This window comes from Drosophila sulfurigaster, chromosome 2R (assembly GCF_023558435.1).
Source record: "Drosophila sulfurigaster albostrigata strain 15112-1811.04 chromosome 2R, ASM2355843v2, whole genome shotgun sequence".
NCBI classification, from domain to species: domain Eukaryota; kingdom Metazoa; phylum Arthropoda; class Insecta; order Diptera; family Drosophilidae; genus Drosophila; species Drosophila sulfurigaster.
In genome coordinates this window covers 28996120-29009658 of record NC_084882.1, presented here as the reverse complement: position 1 = coordinate 29009658, position 13539 = coordinate 28996120, and the positions used below count along the sequence as shown (strand labels likewise).

Sequence of the window (13539 nt, the reverse complement as noted above, 5' to 3'; positions counted from 1 at the left end):
ATAAATCAAACTGCAACTTGTTCAATTCAAATACATTGTATATATTGTAGAAAATATCAATTTACAATTGCACAATTGGTGCTAAAAATAAATAAATACACACATACACACATATTCAAATCGTATATATAATATATAATATAGTATATCGTATAAGTATAAACTGAATTAAAACTAGAATTTATAATTACGTTTTGGAAGTTCAACTTTTAAAATACAATACATTCATACAATATCTAGCAACATCTTCTGTGTACAACATTGCCCAACAAACAATTAACTATTATTGCATTTTACGCATTACGCATTAGGAAGACGCCCCCCTCATGTGTTGGGTGAGTTCAACAAACAATGGACACGACGCGACACGACACGACACGACAAGACACGTCACGTCACCCACAAATAACGATCTCTCACTTTTTGTAGAAAAAACAACAATTCGCTATGTGTGTGCTTGGTGCTTCGCTTCAGCTAATACTAGAATTACTCTCGTACATGTTGGTATCAAAAAAGTATGACATTTGCATCTTCTAATCCTCCAGCCGGTGCTGCCGCTTGAAACTTCTCTCGACAATCACAAATGCAATGGTGCCAATGGTGCCGGAGACAACCAAAATGCCCAATTGCACATACAGACCAAGGAATGCCGAGTAGAAGAAACTAATTGCCGCGGCCACCGACTGCATGAATTTGAAGAGTGCAAATGCACCAACCGCATTGTTGACATACTCGCCACCCAGCATCGAATAGACCTGGGTGTTGATGCAGGCATCGCCTAAGCCCAGCAGGAATGCACAAATTAACGCCATCGTGGCGCTGGGCGGATCCAAGTATGAGATATCGGTGGTATCCTTGAAGGGTGCGCTATTCGGCAGATTGAGGAATGTCATGAAGAAGGCAGCCATGTGCATCACATAGCCGGCAATGACAATGGGATCGCGACCATAGCGCGTTGTCTTCGAAGCCAGAATGCCAAAGAAACCTCCGCCAAACACTTCGCCAGCGCCAATGCAAATGCCAACGAGACCAACAATCTCCTTAGGCGTGGCTGCAATCTTGGTGGTGAAACCAATCGACGAACCAAAGACTCCGCTAAAGAAGGAGAGCTCCAAACCTGCAAAATAAAAGTAATTAATAAGAAATACTTTTAAAAAATAAACAAAATTCTGTTCATACCTGTGTAGAAAAATGCCAAGCTGAGCAGCAACATTTTCTTAGTCACAAACAGTTTGCCAGCGGACTTTAAAGCATAGACAGCATGACCACAAGCAGTTTGCTTCGACTCCAGCTCGTTGTCCTGCTCCGCATTGCTGGCCATGAAGCGCAGAGCCAGCAGAAACACAATTCCGAGCACAGCAACCGCTGTGAGTACGCCAATGACAAGATCTCGCGTCTGTTTGTCAATGTGCGTCTTGTCCTGGAACTGATAGTAAACAAACAGATTGCCAAAGAACATGCTGCACTGCAGCAGCGCCCAAAAGATGCCCGAGTTACGGGAGATCGTATCCGCATTGCTGCAACGTGCCAAATACGTGCCCTGCCCTGTCCAGGTGAGTGCGGCACCAATGCCAATGATCGCGCTGGCCACATACAGCAGCGTTGTCGAAGGGAACAAGAACGAGATCATGAAACCACTGTAAATCAGAAATGGATTTAGTAAAGGTTTTAAATATTATTTAATCATTGTCAACTTACACGTAGGTCAGAGCGCCCACAATGATGGAGACGCGTGGTCCAGTCACCGACATAAACGAAGGCGCCAGCCAATTGGAGAGTGCAAAGAACAGATAAATGATCGCCAGACTGGTGTAGCCCTCGCCCTTGAAACTTTCATCATCCTTAGAAATGCTATCCAATATGGTTTTCTATAAAAAGAAAAAAGAAACACAGTTGTAGAGGATATATGATATATTATGTAGAGGATGTATTATACATCATGTATGATGTATTACATAGTGCATTTTAAGTGTGACCAGAGCTGGTAGAGTGTTGCAGTCACATTTGTTTGAAGCCCTGGTCAACCTAACGTACAATTGTAAAGACGTGTAAAATTGCTATTATTCTTTTCTAAGCTAGACTTGGAAGAAATAAACGCCAATTCGCACAAACTGATTTTACACCGAATCATTGTGCATTCATTCTTTCATTAAAAAATTGTTGAGTCGTAAAGTACATCAATAAAAATAAAGCAAGCAGCATTTTCAGTTGTCAGATTAAATTGCTGCCAACTAAATAAATATTAACGACACAGTTTGAGAAGGATATACTTAAGTTACGGCCGGATTCAAAGTTCATCCTTAAAATGTTAGTCTTTCAAAAGCAAAGTCAAAAATGCAGATCGAACTAGCAACAAGGACAATTCTAAGACCGAGTCCAAGACTGAACAGAGTTTAAAAATGAAGAAAAGTAGACAGATTACCGCCACAAAATCGTTGGAGAATGATCGAGTCACTGTCGATCAGATTATTCGACAGTTTCAGCTTTTGAGGATACGCCTCTAAAGTTAATATGATAGTGTCGACCAAGGATCACTTAACATTATTTATCAAAGAACCAAGGAAAGCAAAAAAAAAACTACTTTATCATCAATTATATGAAAACGTTACTAAATTTATCACATAGATGATTTAATATTAAAAATTTTATGACTATATTAATTTTCATTTGTTTGCCTTTAATTTGTTCCTGTTAAACCTTAAATGTTTTGTTTAAACAACTTTTCTTTAACTAATCTTACATTAACGATGTCACGCTTATTTTTCAATTTTTAATGATTCCCTCCAAATCAAAATCATCATAATTGTTTTGGGTTGCACTGCTATTTATTTTTGGACTGTGAAAATAATAAGCACTTGTCGATAATAAGAATTCAGTTTATCTCGAAACTTGCAAGTTTTTATTGCGATCGTAAATTATTAGGATACATTCTAAATATTGTTATTGGGTCGTATACGTAATCTTTGTTGGGAATGTTTTTGATTTACTCGTATATATGTGGGGTGTATTCAAAAATAGTTGCCTAATTTAACAAAAAATGTGACTTGAATACATTTATTATTGTTATTTTATTTTAAAACGTTATACAGAAAACGTGTTGAGGTCTTTTAAGCATTTTGTTCAGGGTCAAATAAAGTGAATAAAGCGTTTCCTATGCGGATGCGACAGAGCTATAAAGTAACTGTATCTTTTGTAGTATATAAAATAAATATATATAATAAACCAATATCGATTATATATACAAGTCTTGCAGATAACCAGTTCAATGCAAAAACTTGTAATGAGTTCAAGTGCAATGACAATCGACGTGGAGCGAAGTTGTAACTGGAAATTCTTGCATGTCCAGAATATTTGCATAAAATTAATGCGAATTAGCATGGAAAACTACGCACACGAAAAAAAAACGTGTTTTCGATTCGGTTTTTTCCACAAGGTAATGCGTAAGGATGTCCAGATGCGAATCGATATCGTTATCTGTGCCAACTTGACTCTGACATCAATTCGCTGCATTGATTGAGAATGCAACTCTGGACGGTCCTTGAGCCCAATATGAAAACTAGAGTCGCACACTTGCTGCATTATCAGCACTCAGCAGCAGCTGTTTATAGTAATTGATATAATAAGCACGAAACTTGCACTCGGACTCCAAAGCGGCCTCTTGAGACTTGCGTGAATGGTTGTGGAGAAGGTGCATCAAACCCAATGACAGCTGAGAAAGTGAAAGCAAACATAAAGCCAGATAGCGAAAACTTAAACAACGGAGAGAATACTACACGACTTGGAGATACCCTGTAATAAAAGGGAGTACTGAAGGGGGTTGACAAATTTAACTTAAATAACTTATATTCATTTGTAAGTACATAGCTACAAAGATTTCAAAACTTTAAATAAAATATAATCAAAAAAAAACTGAAATATTAGGGATCTTTTTTAATATAATAAAACACTAATGAATCTATGGAGATTTTAATTATGGAAATAATAAAAATGAATTCAAGACTCCAATATTTTGACACTTTAATGTTATAATAAAAATGATCTAAATTATCATATTAGTAAAATGTATATACTTTGTTTAAAGATTCTTAATCAAATTTACTTAATGTAGTTTAAGACTTTTAATGACATAATTTATCAAACCGGACGGACGCTATAAGCGTCCTTCATGTTACTTCACGTTACTTCATGTATTTTATTATTATTTATTACCAAAAATTGAATTTAGTTAGAATTTTATTAAGTTTTTCGTATATTTTATTGCAACTTAAAACCCTAACAGAAAACTCTACTCAATTTTACGTAGTACGAATATATAATGTATTATGGCATTTTAAATTTGTTATTAACCTCTTCAAATCAATCGCATATAATTTAAACAGTGAATATAAATTTCTTATTAAAATTTATTTTGTTAGTTGATCTTCGAGTTCTTCAGAAAATAGTTAGTTCTTCATAGTAATCGAAAGACTTTATTAGCCAAATTTAAGTTAAGCAAGCAAATCAGACCTGCAAACCAGACGACGACAATTAATCAGTACATTGTAAATTCCTGGCCATAAATCCATGGGAAACAATCAAGCGATAACACATTTAACCACTTAATCAGTAAAAATCGCAAGTGTTTGAAGAAAATACGAAAATAAAAGTAAATAAATTGCTGCAGTTGCAGGCCGTTAAGTGAAACTGGGTCAAAATGATATTTCCTGAGCATTTCTACAAAAGTCAATGGCCAGCTTAAACCTGATAAACATATAACAGGGAAATCGTAGGCCAAAATTGCAAACCTATAGACTTGGAATTTCTTTTAACTTTTTTCTCTATTACGCAAAATATCAACTGGTGCCACAACTCTCAATCTCGATCGGCATGAAGAAAAAAAAAACAAAATAAAAATGCAGAAACAAGTTTCACTCACTTTGTTTTGGCCAACTTCACATTTTAGTTGAACGACTAAGGATGGCAATGGGGGGGAGGGGGGTAAGAGGCAGGGGTAGTAAGTAGTAAAGCAGTCTGGGTGGCTTGTGGGCTCGTCGATAGCACACCCACTTTTATTTTTTTGTTGGTTAGGTAATGACGTCGTTGTTGCCCAGAGGCAGCATTTGAAATGGCAGCGACGCGACGTTGGCGTCGACGCTTGCCAAATATATTGAGACATACATACATACATATTTATTTGAAATGCATATGTTGGTCAGCTTGGCCTTGAGACAGACATTGATGCATGTGTGTGTGTTTGTGTGTGTGTGGAATGAACTTGCAATTGTAATGGCATTGAAAGACCTGACGTTGATGCGTTTACAACACACGATGCAGCGGCAGACAATTTATTGCGTTTGATTGCGCAATCAGTTGGTAAGCTAAGCCAAAAAGCTATTACAACTTTGATATCGATGCAGGATAATCGATAACGCAGTGTAAACTAGTTCAGATGTTAATGTAAATTAACAGCGCGGCGGTAACAGTAGTCCACATTTCGATAGAGATCGTTATGTTATTGTAATGTTAACAGCGTAGGTTTAACAGTGACGCTTTCTTAACAGTGCACACATACTGGGATTTTTGATGTGCAGGGATATTTCAAACATTGACCCACATGTGATTATACAGGGATCTTTGAATCCCCATGTGAATCACATAGCATATCTTGTTTATAGACAAATGCATATTCTGCATAAATTGTGGAGTGAACAAAGCTTATAATTGTGTCAGTTTTTTTTTCTCAAGAAATAAAAAGATAAGTGCGCTGCATAGCGCTGGACTATTGGATTGTAGCTTAGTAAATAGTAAATGTAGATAGATTACGACACAAGCCAAGGCCTTTTGCACAAAGCAAAAATTGCGCTCTAATGGGCCATACTGATATACAGACTTAAATATATATAGTATATCGATCGCATGGTATTGGCCGGCTTCAACTTGTCGATTGATCGCGTTTCGTTTTTGGCCAACAACACGCCCTGTTTGGAATTCCAGCTCACTCATTCACTTGGCTTAAAGTGTGCTCGGCGTATTAAATTGTTAAACAAAAGCAAACCAATTGCAGCAACAACAACAACAACAACAAACTAACCATCTTGAGGGCATATTGTGTAAAACACCAAAACATCGAAACAAACTTTGTTGAAAGTGAGAGTGCATTAAAATGAATAACATTAATTGGAATCTGCTTAAATAACGGCGAAAATACAAACAGCAAAACCAAAAAAGCAAAAAAAAAAAACGATGTATAATATTTCAATACTGAAGCGGACGAAATTGTTAATGTGTCGCCAAGGTTCATTGAACCAAATAAGTTATGAGTATACATTTATTTCAAGACTGGATAAATCGGTATTCAAACAGAAACAATTACACTGAGAACAACGCTACGATCGTTGAAAATGAAATGCTTAGTATTCACAATACGCACAAAAACCTGAAAGTTAAACAAAACCACAAAAAAACAAAGCTAAGTTTCCCGCTTTAAGATCGTCGAAACTTGTATACTCTTTCCTGTTGCAAACTATAACCTAATTTTATATATATCTCATCTGACTGCAATATCAATATAAAATATTTATTGAAATGTAAACTATACTTTTATAAATTTAATGGCTACTCAAATACACATATGGCATAAAATAGAGAATTGAAATTTATAAATCATTGTTTTCAACTAGCAATTGCTTTACTAAATCTTGATATATATTTTTAGCATCAAATCGTTTGTTATATACTAAAGGCATTTATTAACTGTTATGCATATTAAAAAAAAAAAGACAAATTATTTAACATTTCTGTCTTATGATTGTCGATGCTTGCTTACGCCATTGTTTTTTTTTTTGTTTAGTTATTTATTTAACACCTGCTGAACATGATTCTTCAATTTGCTACATTTTAATACTTTTATTTTGAAAGTACAATTGAATACGTATAAATTAAAAAAAAACACTTTCAATTTCTAAAATTACCGCAATTTCAGCTTTTTATAAAATGATTTTTGTTTTGTTTGGCACATGGCAAAAAGATCATTCATTAATTGATTTCTATATAGCCTATGCTAAACATGTTTCTCCAATGTTATTTTAGAAGGCTCTACAAGCACACTGAACTGACACTGACTTAATTTCAAGTTAATTCGCCAACCGGTAGAAGACACACAAGAATGTCATTCCAGTTCCAACTACGCGATTAATTTTTGCGTAGATGCGACCTTCAATCTTAGCTCTGAGACTCTGATAATTATAAGAAAGGCAAAACCCGGACAAAAGCTCAGAAATAATACGGTAAAAACGAAGGCAGTGAATGAACGCACACAGAGAATAAACACACATATGTACATATGTATGTACGCATACAGTAAGCTTTTTAATCATTGTAATTATTGTTGTTGCTCCCGACTAGGCGAGAAAACACAAACAAAAAAGCACTCGAATCTTATATTGAAATTGTGTGGGCGTTGTCTGAGATGATATCGCTCATTATTTTATTATGGTATTATTTGCCTATCATAAAAGAAACTACCAATTGCCCTTTAACAAAGAGAAGTTAACTTTGCTGGGCAATAATGTAAGTTGACTTTTGGGGTCATCAATTCAGTGGAGTTGTTGACTTCAATTGCATTAATCAAATTGAATTATGGGACTGGCTGCGTTATTTGCTGATAAGGTTAGTAGCCAATAAACAATTGTTATCAGCTGTTTGAAGCTGCTTTAGAACTAAGAAATAAACACAAACACACATACATACATACATACATATAAATGCCAACTACTGCAGTGAAAGTAGTGAAGAAACTGAAATCAGTATAATTTACTCAATTGGTAATTGAACGAAGCTTTTGCTGCGCTTTGTTCGCTAGCAGAATAAACACACACAACACACAGTCAGAAACACATGTAAGGCTATGTAATGTGAATGTGTGGGTGCGTCTAAGTGGGAGAAAGAAAGGGGCAGAGCGACAAGCGACAATAACGACTACGTACATACATACGTGTGCCAAGGCTACTACAACGTCTATTGGCAAGGACAAGGACGAAAATAGCCCTTCCCCAATGGTTGGTCGTGGGATGTCAACAACGCCCACGCATACACACACATAACACACTCATGCAAACATGTAAGCGCGGACTCGCAGTTAGAAAAGACCCGCGCGTACTCACCTCAATATTACTCATTGTTTGAAATGCAGTGAAGACAAACATGAAGCCAAATCCCAGTATTAATATCATTATGAATTGACGATCCATTTTGCTTGATTTTTTTCGTTGTTTGTTTGTTTAGAACGTGTAACTGTTGTTTGTAATTTGTATTTATTTATCTGTGCATATTAAGAGACGCGCCACAAGCACACAAAACAGATGATGCGACAACGGGGGTGTTAAAAGCGATGCCAGAGATTGTTTTTTTTTATGTTAAATGCGCGAAAACTTAAAATCACAACAACCTGTTTGTAACTTAGTTGGATAAATTTATAATTTTGTAAAAACACTTGATTAAACAATATAAATCAACTCGAAAGCAAACTTTGCACGAAACTTAAAACCGAAACGAGCAAAATGCTTGTTTGCGTCGACGGCAGACAGGTTGGTGTGAATGCGATGAAGTCTGAGAGTGGATTAAAAGAGAAATAATCTTAAATGGCCACAATTGCAGTTGTTTTTGTTTAGTAGCGCACAATAGAGAGCGAAGCTTTCTTGAAAGCTTTTCAATTTAACATCTGTTTCGTGGTGTGACCGAAATATACACTTATCCGTCGATGAAATATACCAACGTATAGCAGCCCTGATAATGGTAAACTGGTTACACATAATTTAAATTTTTTATCGGCTGACACATTGCTTAAGATATTATTTCTTCTCCAAAACCATTGATGCTTGTATTAATAAGACTTGAGAGTGGATTGAAAATAGAAGTAATTTTTAATGATAATAGCGCCGTGCATTTACAATTTTTAAAACGGATTCTTGGCAATGCATATTCTTTAAATGGCGCTGCCATTGAAAATTGCGCTTGATTCGATTGCGAATCGGCCGACCACCACATCTACACATTTCGAGTGATCGATAACAAATGAAACTTTGGCGGTTAATTCAATGGAGCAGTCGGGGCTCCTGTCCACTTTTCGCTCTCTGCCCAGAGAAACTTTGCAGTTTCCTCATTTGTGGCTGCATTGGATGCATTTTTTTGGTCTGCAATCACTAAAATATAAACCAGTTACACCTTCCAGATCCGGATGAAGAGCTGCATACAAAGTAGTTTGTGCGCCACTTTTGGGCGTCTTTATAAATGGCCGGATGAAAGGCTTGGCAATACACTTCAGAGCTCTGAAAGCGAAATAATTATTCATTATTATGACACGATTAATTTTGCGATAAACATACTCTCCAAATTTGTTGTTGTTTATGAATCTGACATTCCTGAAAAGTTCCGTATCGACAACACCGGGATGCAACGAGTTGGCCGTTACTCCAGTTCCTTCCAAGCGTGCTGCCAACTCGCGTGTGAATATTACATTCGCCAACTTGCTCTGGTTGTAAGCTTTGACCTCATTGTAGGATTTCTCACTATTCAAATCCTGTGTGTTGATCCTGCCATAGCTATGCGCTACGCTGGAGACATTGACAATGCGACTGGGTGCAGATTTCTAAAAAAAAAAAAACTGGATTAAAATTTGAAATGTTGTTTGTTTTTATCTTATCATACCTTCAGTAGATCTAATAATAGGATAGTTAGTAGAAATGGACCCATATGATTAACACCCAGCTGCCATTCAAATCCCTCCTTCGTCAGCTTGCGAGGACCAAGCATCACTCCAGCATTGTTAATCAGAACGTGCAGTCTATCTTGTTTTTGTTTATATCTAAAACAAATACATATATATTACTCACAATCAGGGTTGCCAATACAAATTTATACATTTCCCCAAAAATCGGGAGAAAATTCCCCAAATTTGGGGACAAAAATCCGCTGATTCCCCACAAATTCCCCACATAGGGTTTTTTAAATGAAACAATAAAAAGTATAACTCATATTAGTATTCTTAATTAATTTAAAAAAAACTTATATTCTTTTTCATATTTTTGTGGATAGCATTTTGTTTGACGGGTTGAACTTGACGCTGCCGCCTAGTTTTTTAATTCCTTCTCTTGCAACCATAAATGATACAACAGTATCTGTATTCAGTCGATTACGGTTTTCAGTTTTCAAATACTTAAGAACACTAAATTTACGCTCGACATTTGCATTTAAAAAAGGCAGTATCAGCAACAACGAAATAACAATTTTTATATTTGGAAACAGGTATTCTCCCGCAGCGTTTTTCAGACGAAACTCGTATCGTTACTTTGCGACAAAAATAACATAAACTTATCGAACTCAGCTACCAAAATGCCGAAGACAGCGCGCATAACATTTAGGCGTTTAAGAAAGAGAAAAACGGGAATCCCCTGATCATAAACAAAACAACTGTCAATCTACTTGTAGTTTGAAACTAGAGATGTGCTATACATAATATTTTTAAAAAAAGGTCGATGTCGTGTCGATGATGATAGATGAAATATTTACCGACAAGAATAAGATGTCAAAAAATGTAAAAATCCCCGCATTTTCCCCACATAATGCCAATCCCCAATAAATCCCCAATCAACTTAAAATTCCGCGCACTTTGGGGAATTCCCCACAAATTGGCAACGCTGCTCACAATAAAAAACATTTAAAAAAAAATAGTGTAGTCTACTCACTCTGCAACAAATTTGCGAACAGAATCCAGAGATCCCAAGTCAAGCTCAATAAAATGTATGTTATGGTTTTTTAGTATCCACAATAATTTCACGTCGCGCCTCTTCCGCTTTGGCTTTGTCCCGACATCCCATATAGACGGTAGCTCCACGCCGTGCCAGCTCCCAGACTGTTTCCTTGCCAATTCCCGTATTGGAACCGGTTACAATGAATACCTTGCCCGCTTCATTTGTTTGTTCTGTAAACTGACCCGCTCTATAAAATGTCTAATATATAGCATGTTTATATATAGTATATTCGTTATAGTTCACCTGCAGCACATTTTTATTTTTTTGCAATATGTTGATCTTGACTTTAACTAGCTATAATGTTGACTGAGACGCAGAATATAGTTCCGAGCTTCTTTTATAATTTTTCCCGAGCTGCAATTAAGCACCTGGGCAAAGTGCAGAATCACGATAATCATATATTATACGAGCAACCGGTTTAATGGAGAACAAAGGCAGCCCAATGATTGGATACCCTAGAACATGAACGTTGTATATCAAGAATAAGCTCAAAGATGAAAAGTGAAAGCTTAACTAGAAATTAAGTTTGGCAAAGATAATCGAAAGCTCATTAAATTAGTAAAACGAATTTAACTTAAAGTACATTATTAAATGTTTTATTTAATACTCTTTGTTTTTAGTTTCTTAGCTGATAAATTGATCGTCACATACTGTTGAAGTGATCGATTACAAATAAAACTTTGTCGGCAACTACAAAACTCAATTCAAGTTAATTTAATGGAACAGTTGGTGCACCTGTCCACTTTTCACTCTCTGTCCAAAGAAATTTAGCAGTTTCCTCATTTGTGGCAGCCTTGGATACATTCTTCGGCTTGCAATCGACAAAATATAAGCCAGTTACACGTTCCAGATCCGGATGAAGAGCTGCATACAAAGTAGTTTGGGCACCGCTCTTAGCACTCTTTATGAATGGCTTTGCCATGTACTTCACACCTCTAAAAGCGAAATAAATATATAATTTACGATTAGCAATGGTTTTTGCGATAAACTTACTTTCCAAAATTGATTTTTAAGAATATGATATTCCTTGTAATATCGGTATCAACAACACCGGGATGCAAGGCATTGACCGTTACTCCAGTTCCTTCCAAGCGTGCTGCCAACTCGCGTGTAAATAACACATTCGCCAACTTGCTCTGATTATAGGCACCGACCTCACTGTAGGATTTCTCACTATTTAAATCTTTTATGTTAAGATCTCCATAGCTGTGCGATACGCTGGAGACATTCACAATACGACTGGGTGCGGATTTCTTTCAAAACAAATGGATTAGAATATAAAAATATTTTATATTTTATTTTAGCATACCTTCAGAAGATCCAGTAATAGAATAGTTAGTAAAAATGGGCCCATATGATTAACACCAAGCTGCCATTCGAATCCTTCTTTAGTCAATCTGCGAGGTCCGAGCATTACGCCAGCATTATTAATCAAAACATCCAGTCGATCTTCTTTTTGTTTATAGCTACCAATATATATCATTCATATTGAAAAAAAGAAAAAATTAAAAATTTATTCCTAGACTCACACTTCGACAAATTTGCGCACGGAATCCAAAGATGACAAGTCAAGCTCAATGAAAAAGATATTTTGATTCTTGGTATCCTCAATAATTTCACGTCGTGCCTCTTCCGCCCGGACTTTGTCCCGACAAGCCATATAGACGGTGGCTCCACGCCGTGCCAGCTCCCAGACTGTCTCCTTACCAATTCCCGTATTGGAACCGGTTACAATGAATACCTTGCCGGTTTCATTGGTTTTTACCGTAAACTTGCCGTTTCTAAAAATGTGTAATTAGTTTACATTGTATGTTAATTTATTCATAATACTTGATGCCGTTTCACTCACTTGCACATTTTTTTGCGACTTGATCTTAACTATAGCTAACTGTAATGTTGACTGTCAGGCAGAATACTGTCGGAATGTATTATATAGTATGAGTAAAGTGCAGAATCATCATGAATATTGGTAAATTATCACACGGCTAAACAAAGTGCGATGGTAACCCAAAATTTGAAGCCCCAGCAAAACGTTCAAACAAATAAAAAGCTCGATAAAGCTTTAAGTGATAGGTCAACTTCAAGTTAAAGCAATAGGTCGTTACTCGAAAGCTTGTTGACTAAATTAAATTTATTGAACTTAAGTTAACGTACTTATAACAATTCGATTTTTAAACAGTAAAATTTAACATTTTTGGTGGTGTTATGGGTTTTCTTGGGTCTCCTCGGGATTCGAATTTTCTTCTAAGGAGACATTAACAAAATCACTGGGAGAACCTCCCAGATTCAGAGATCCCATTGATCTAGTAAAACGTCTAACCACAGGCAAACATTCATTGCACATCACAGCCGAAGTTGCCATCGGAAAATTTTGAATCCGTATCGGATTTGGAAGATCACGTTTACCACGTTTTGCAAGTGTACGAGTTTTCGCCTTAGTGACTCTGCCTTTTTTGATGGCAGCATCCAGTTTGTTTTTTCTCGATACTTTTACCTTCAGTTTTTTTAAGTCCTTAAATAGACCATCGGGCTTCAAATAGTGGCCAACGGAATAGTGCGAGGAGTCAGAACAAGTAATAATTCCCAGTTGAGTGAGATTGAGTAGCGATTCATGAATTTCCATGTCAGCACAATCCTTCTTGCCTCGCATCTGCTTTTTTACGCGATTAACAATCTCATCTTCAAGAAGAAGTCTCTGTTTAGAGGACTGCAAGAATAGCATCGCCTTATACACATTGCGATTGATCGACTT

At 36.3% G+C, this 13539-nt stretch overlaps 2 protein-coding genes and 1 pseudogene across 2 annotated transcripts; all 3 read right to left on the bottom strand.

Moving 5' to 3' along the window:
• Positions 1–168: 168 nt before the first annotated feature.
• LOC133839057 (UNC93-like protein MFSD11) lies at positions 169–8796 on the bottom strand. The gene is made up of 4 exons (XM_062270379.1): positions 8142–8796; positions 1699–1868; positions 1180–1637; positions 169–1117 (listed from the first exon to the last, which is right to left on the bottom strand). Exons 1-4 carry the CDS (start codon positions 8226–8228, stop codon positions 534–536), a joined length of 1299 nt encoding a protein of 432 aa, XP_062126363.1. The 5' UTR covers positions 8229–8796; the 3' UTR covers positions 169–533.
• An 81-nt stretch (positions 8797–8877) lies between these two features.
• LOC133839062 (retinol dehydrogenase 12-like) lies at positions 8878–11145 on the bottom strand (annotated as a pseudogene).
• A 278-nt stretch (positions 11146–11423) lies between these two features.
• On the bottom strand, positions 11424–12845 carry LOC133839063 (retinol dehydrogenase 12-like). Its single transcript, XM_062270389.1, has 5 exons — positions 12637–12845; positions 12317–12568; positions 12097–12253; positions 11781–12040; positions 11424–11722 (listed from the first exon to the last, which is right to left on the bottom strand). The coding sequence occupies exons 1-5, from the start codon at positions 12642–12644 to the stop codon at positions 11497–11499; spliced, it is 903 nt and encodes a 300-aa protein (XP_062126373.1). The 5' UTR covers positions 12645–12845; the 3' UTR covers positions 11424–11496.
• Positions 12846–13539: the final 694 nt, after the last annotated feature.

Coding starts and splice junctions, on each gene's coding strand:
- LOC133839063 (XM_062270389.1), bottom strand. Junction 12,254..12,316: donor GTGCGCAAATTTGTCGAAGT/GTGAGTCTAGGA, acceptor ATATATTGGTAG/CTATAAACAAAAAGAAGATC. Junction 12,041..12,096: donor TATTACTGGATCTTCTGAAG/GTATGCTAAAAT, acceptor TTGTTTTGAAAG/AAATCCGCACCCAGTCGTAT.
- LOC133839057 (XM_062270379.1), bottom strand. CDS start 8,228: ATGGATCGTCAATTCATAATGATATTAATACTGGGATTTGGCTTCATG. Junction 1,869..8,141: donor AAACAATGAGTAATATTGAG/GTGAGTACGCGC, acceptor TTCTTTTTATAG/AAAACCATATTGGATAGCAT. Junction 1,638..1,698: donor GTGGGCGCTCTGACCTACGT/GTAAGTTGACAA, acceptor TCTGATTTACAG/TGGTTTCATGATCTCGTTCT.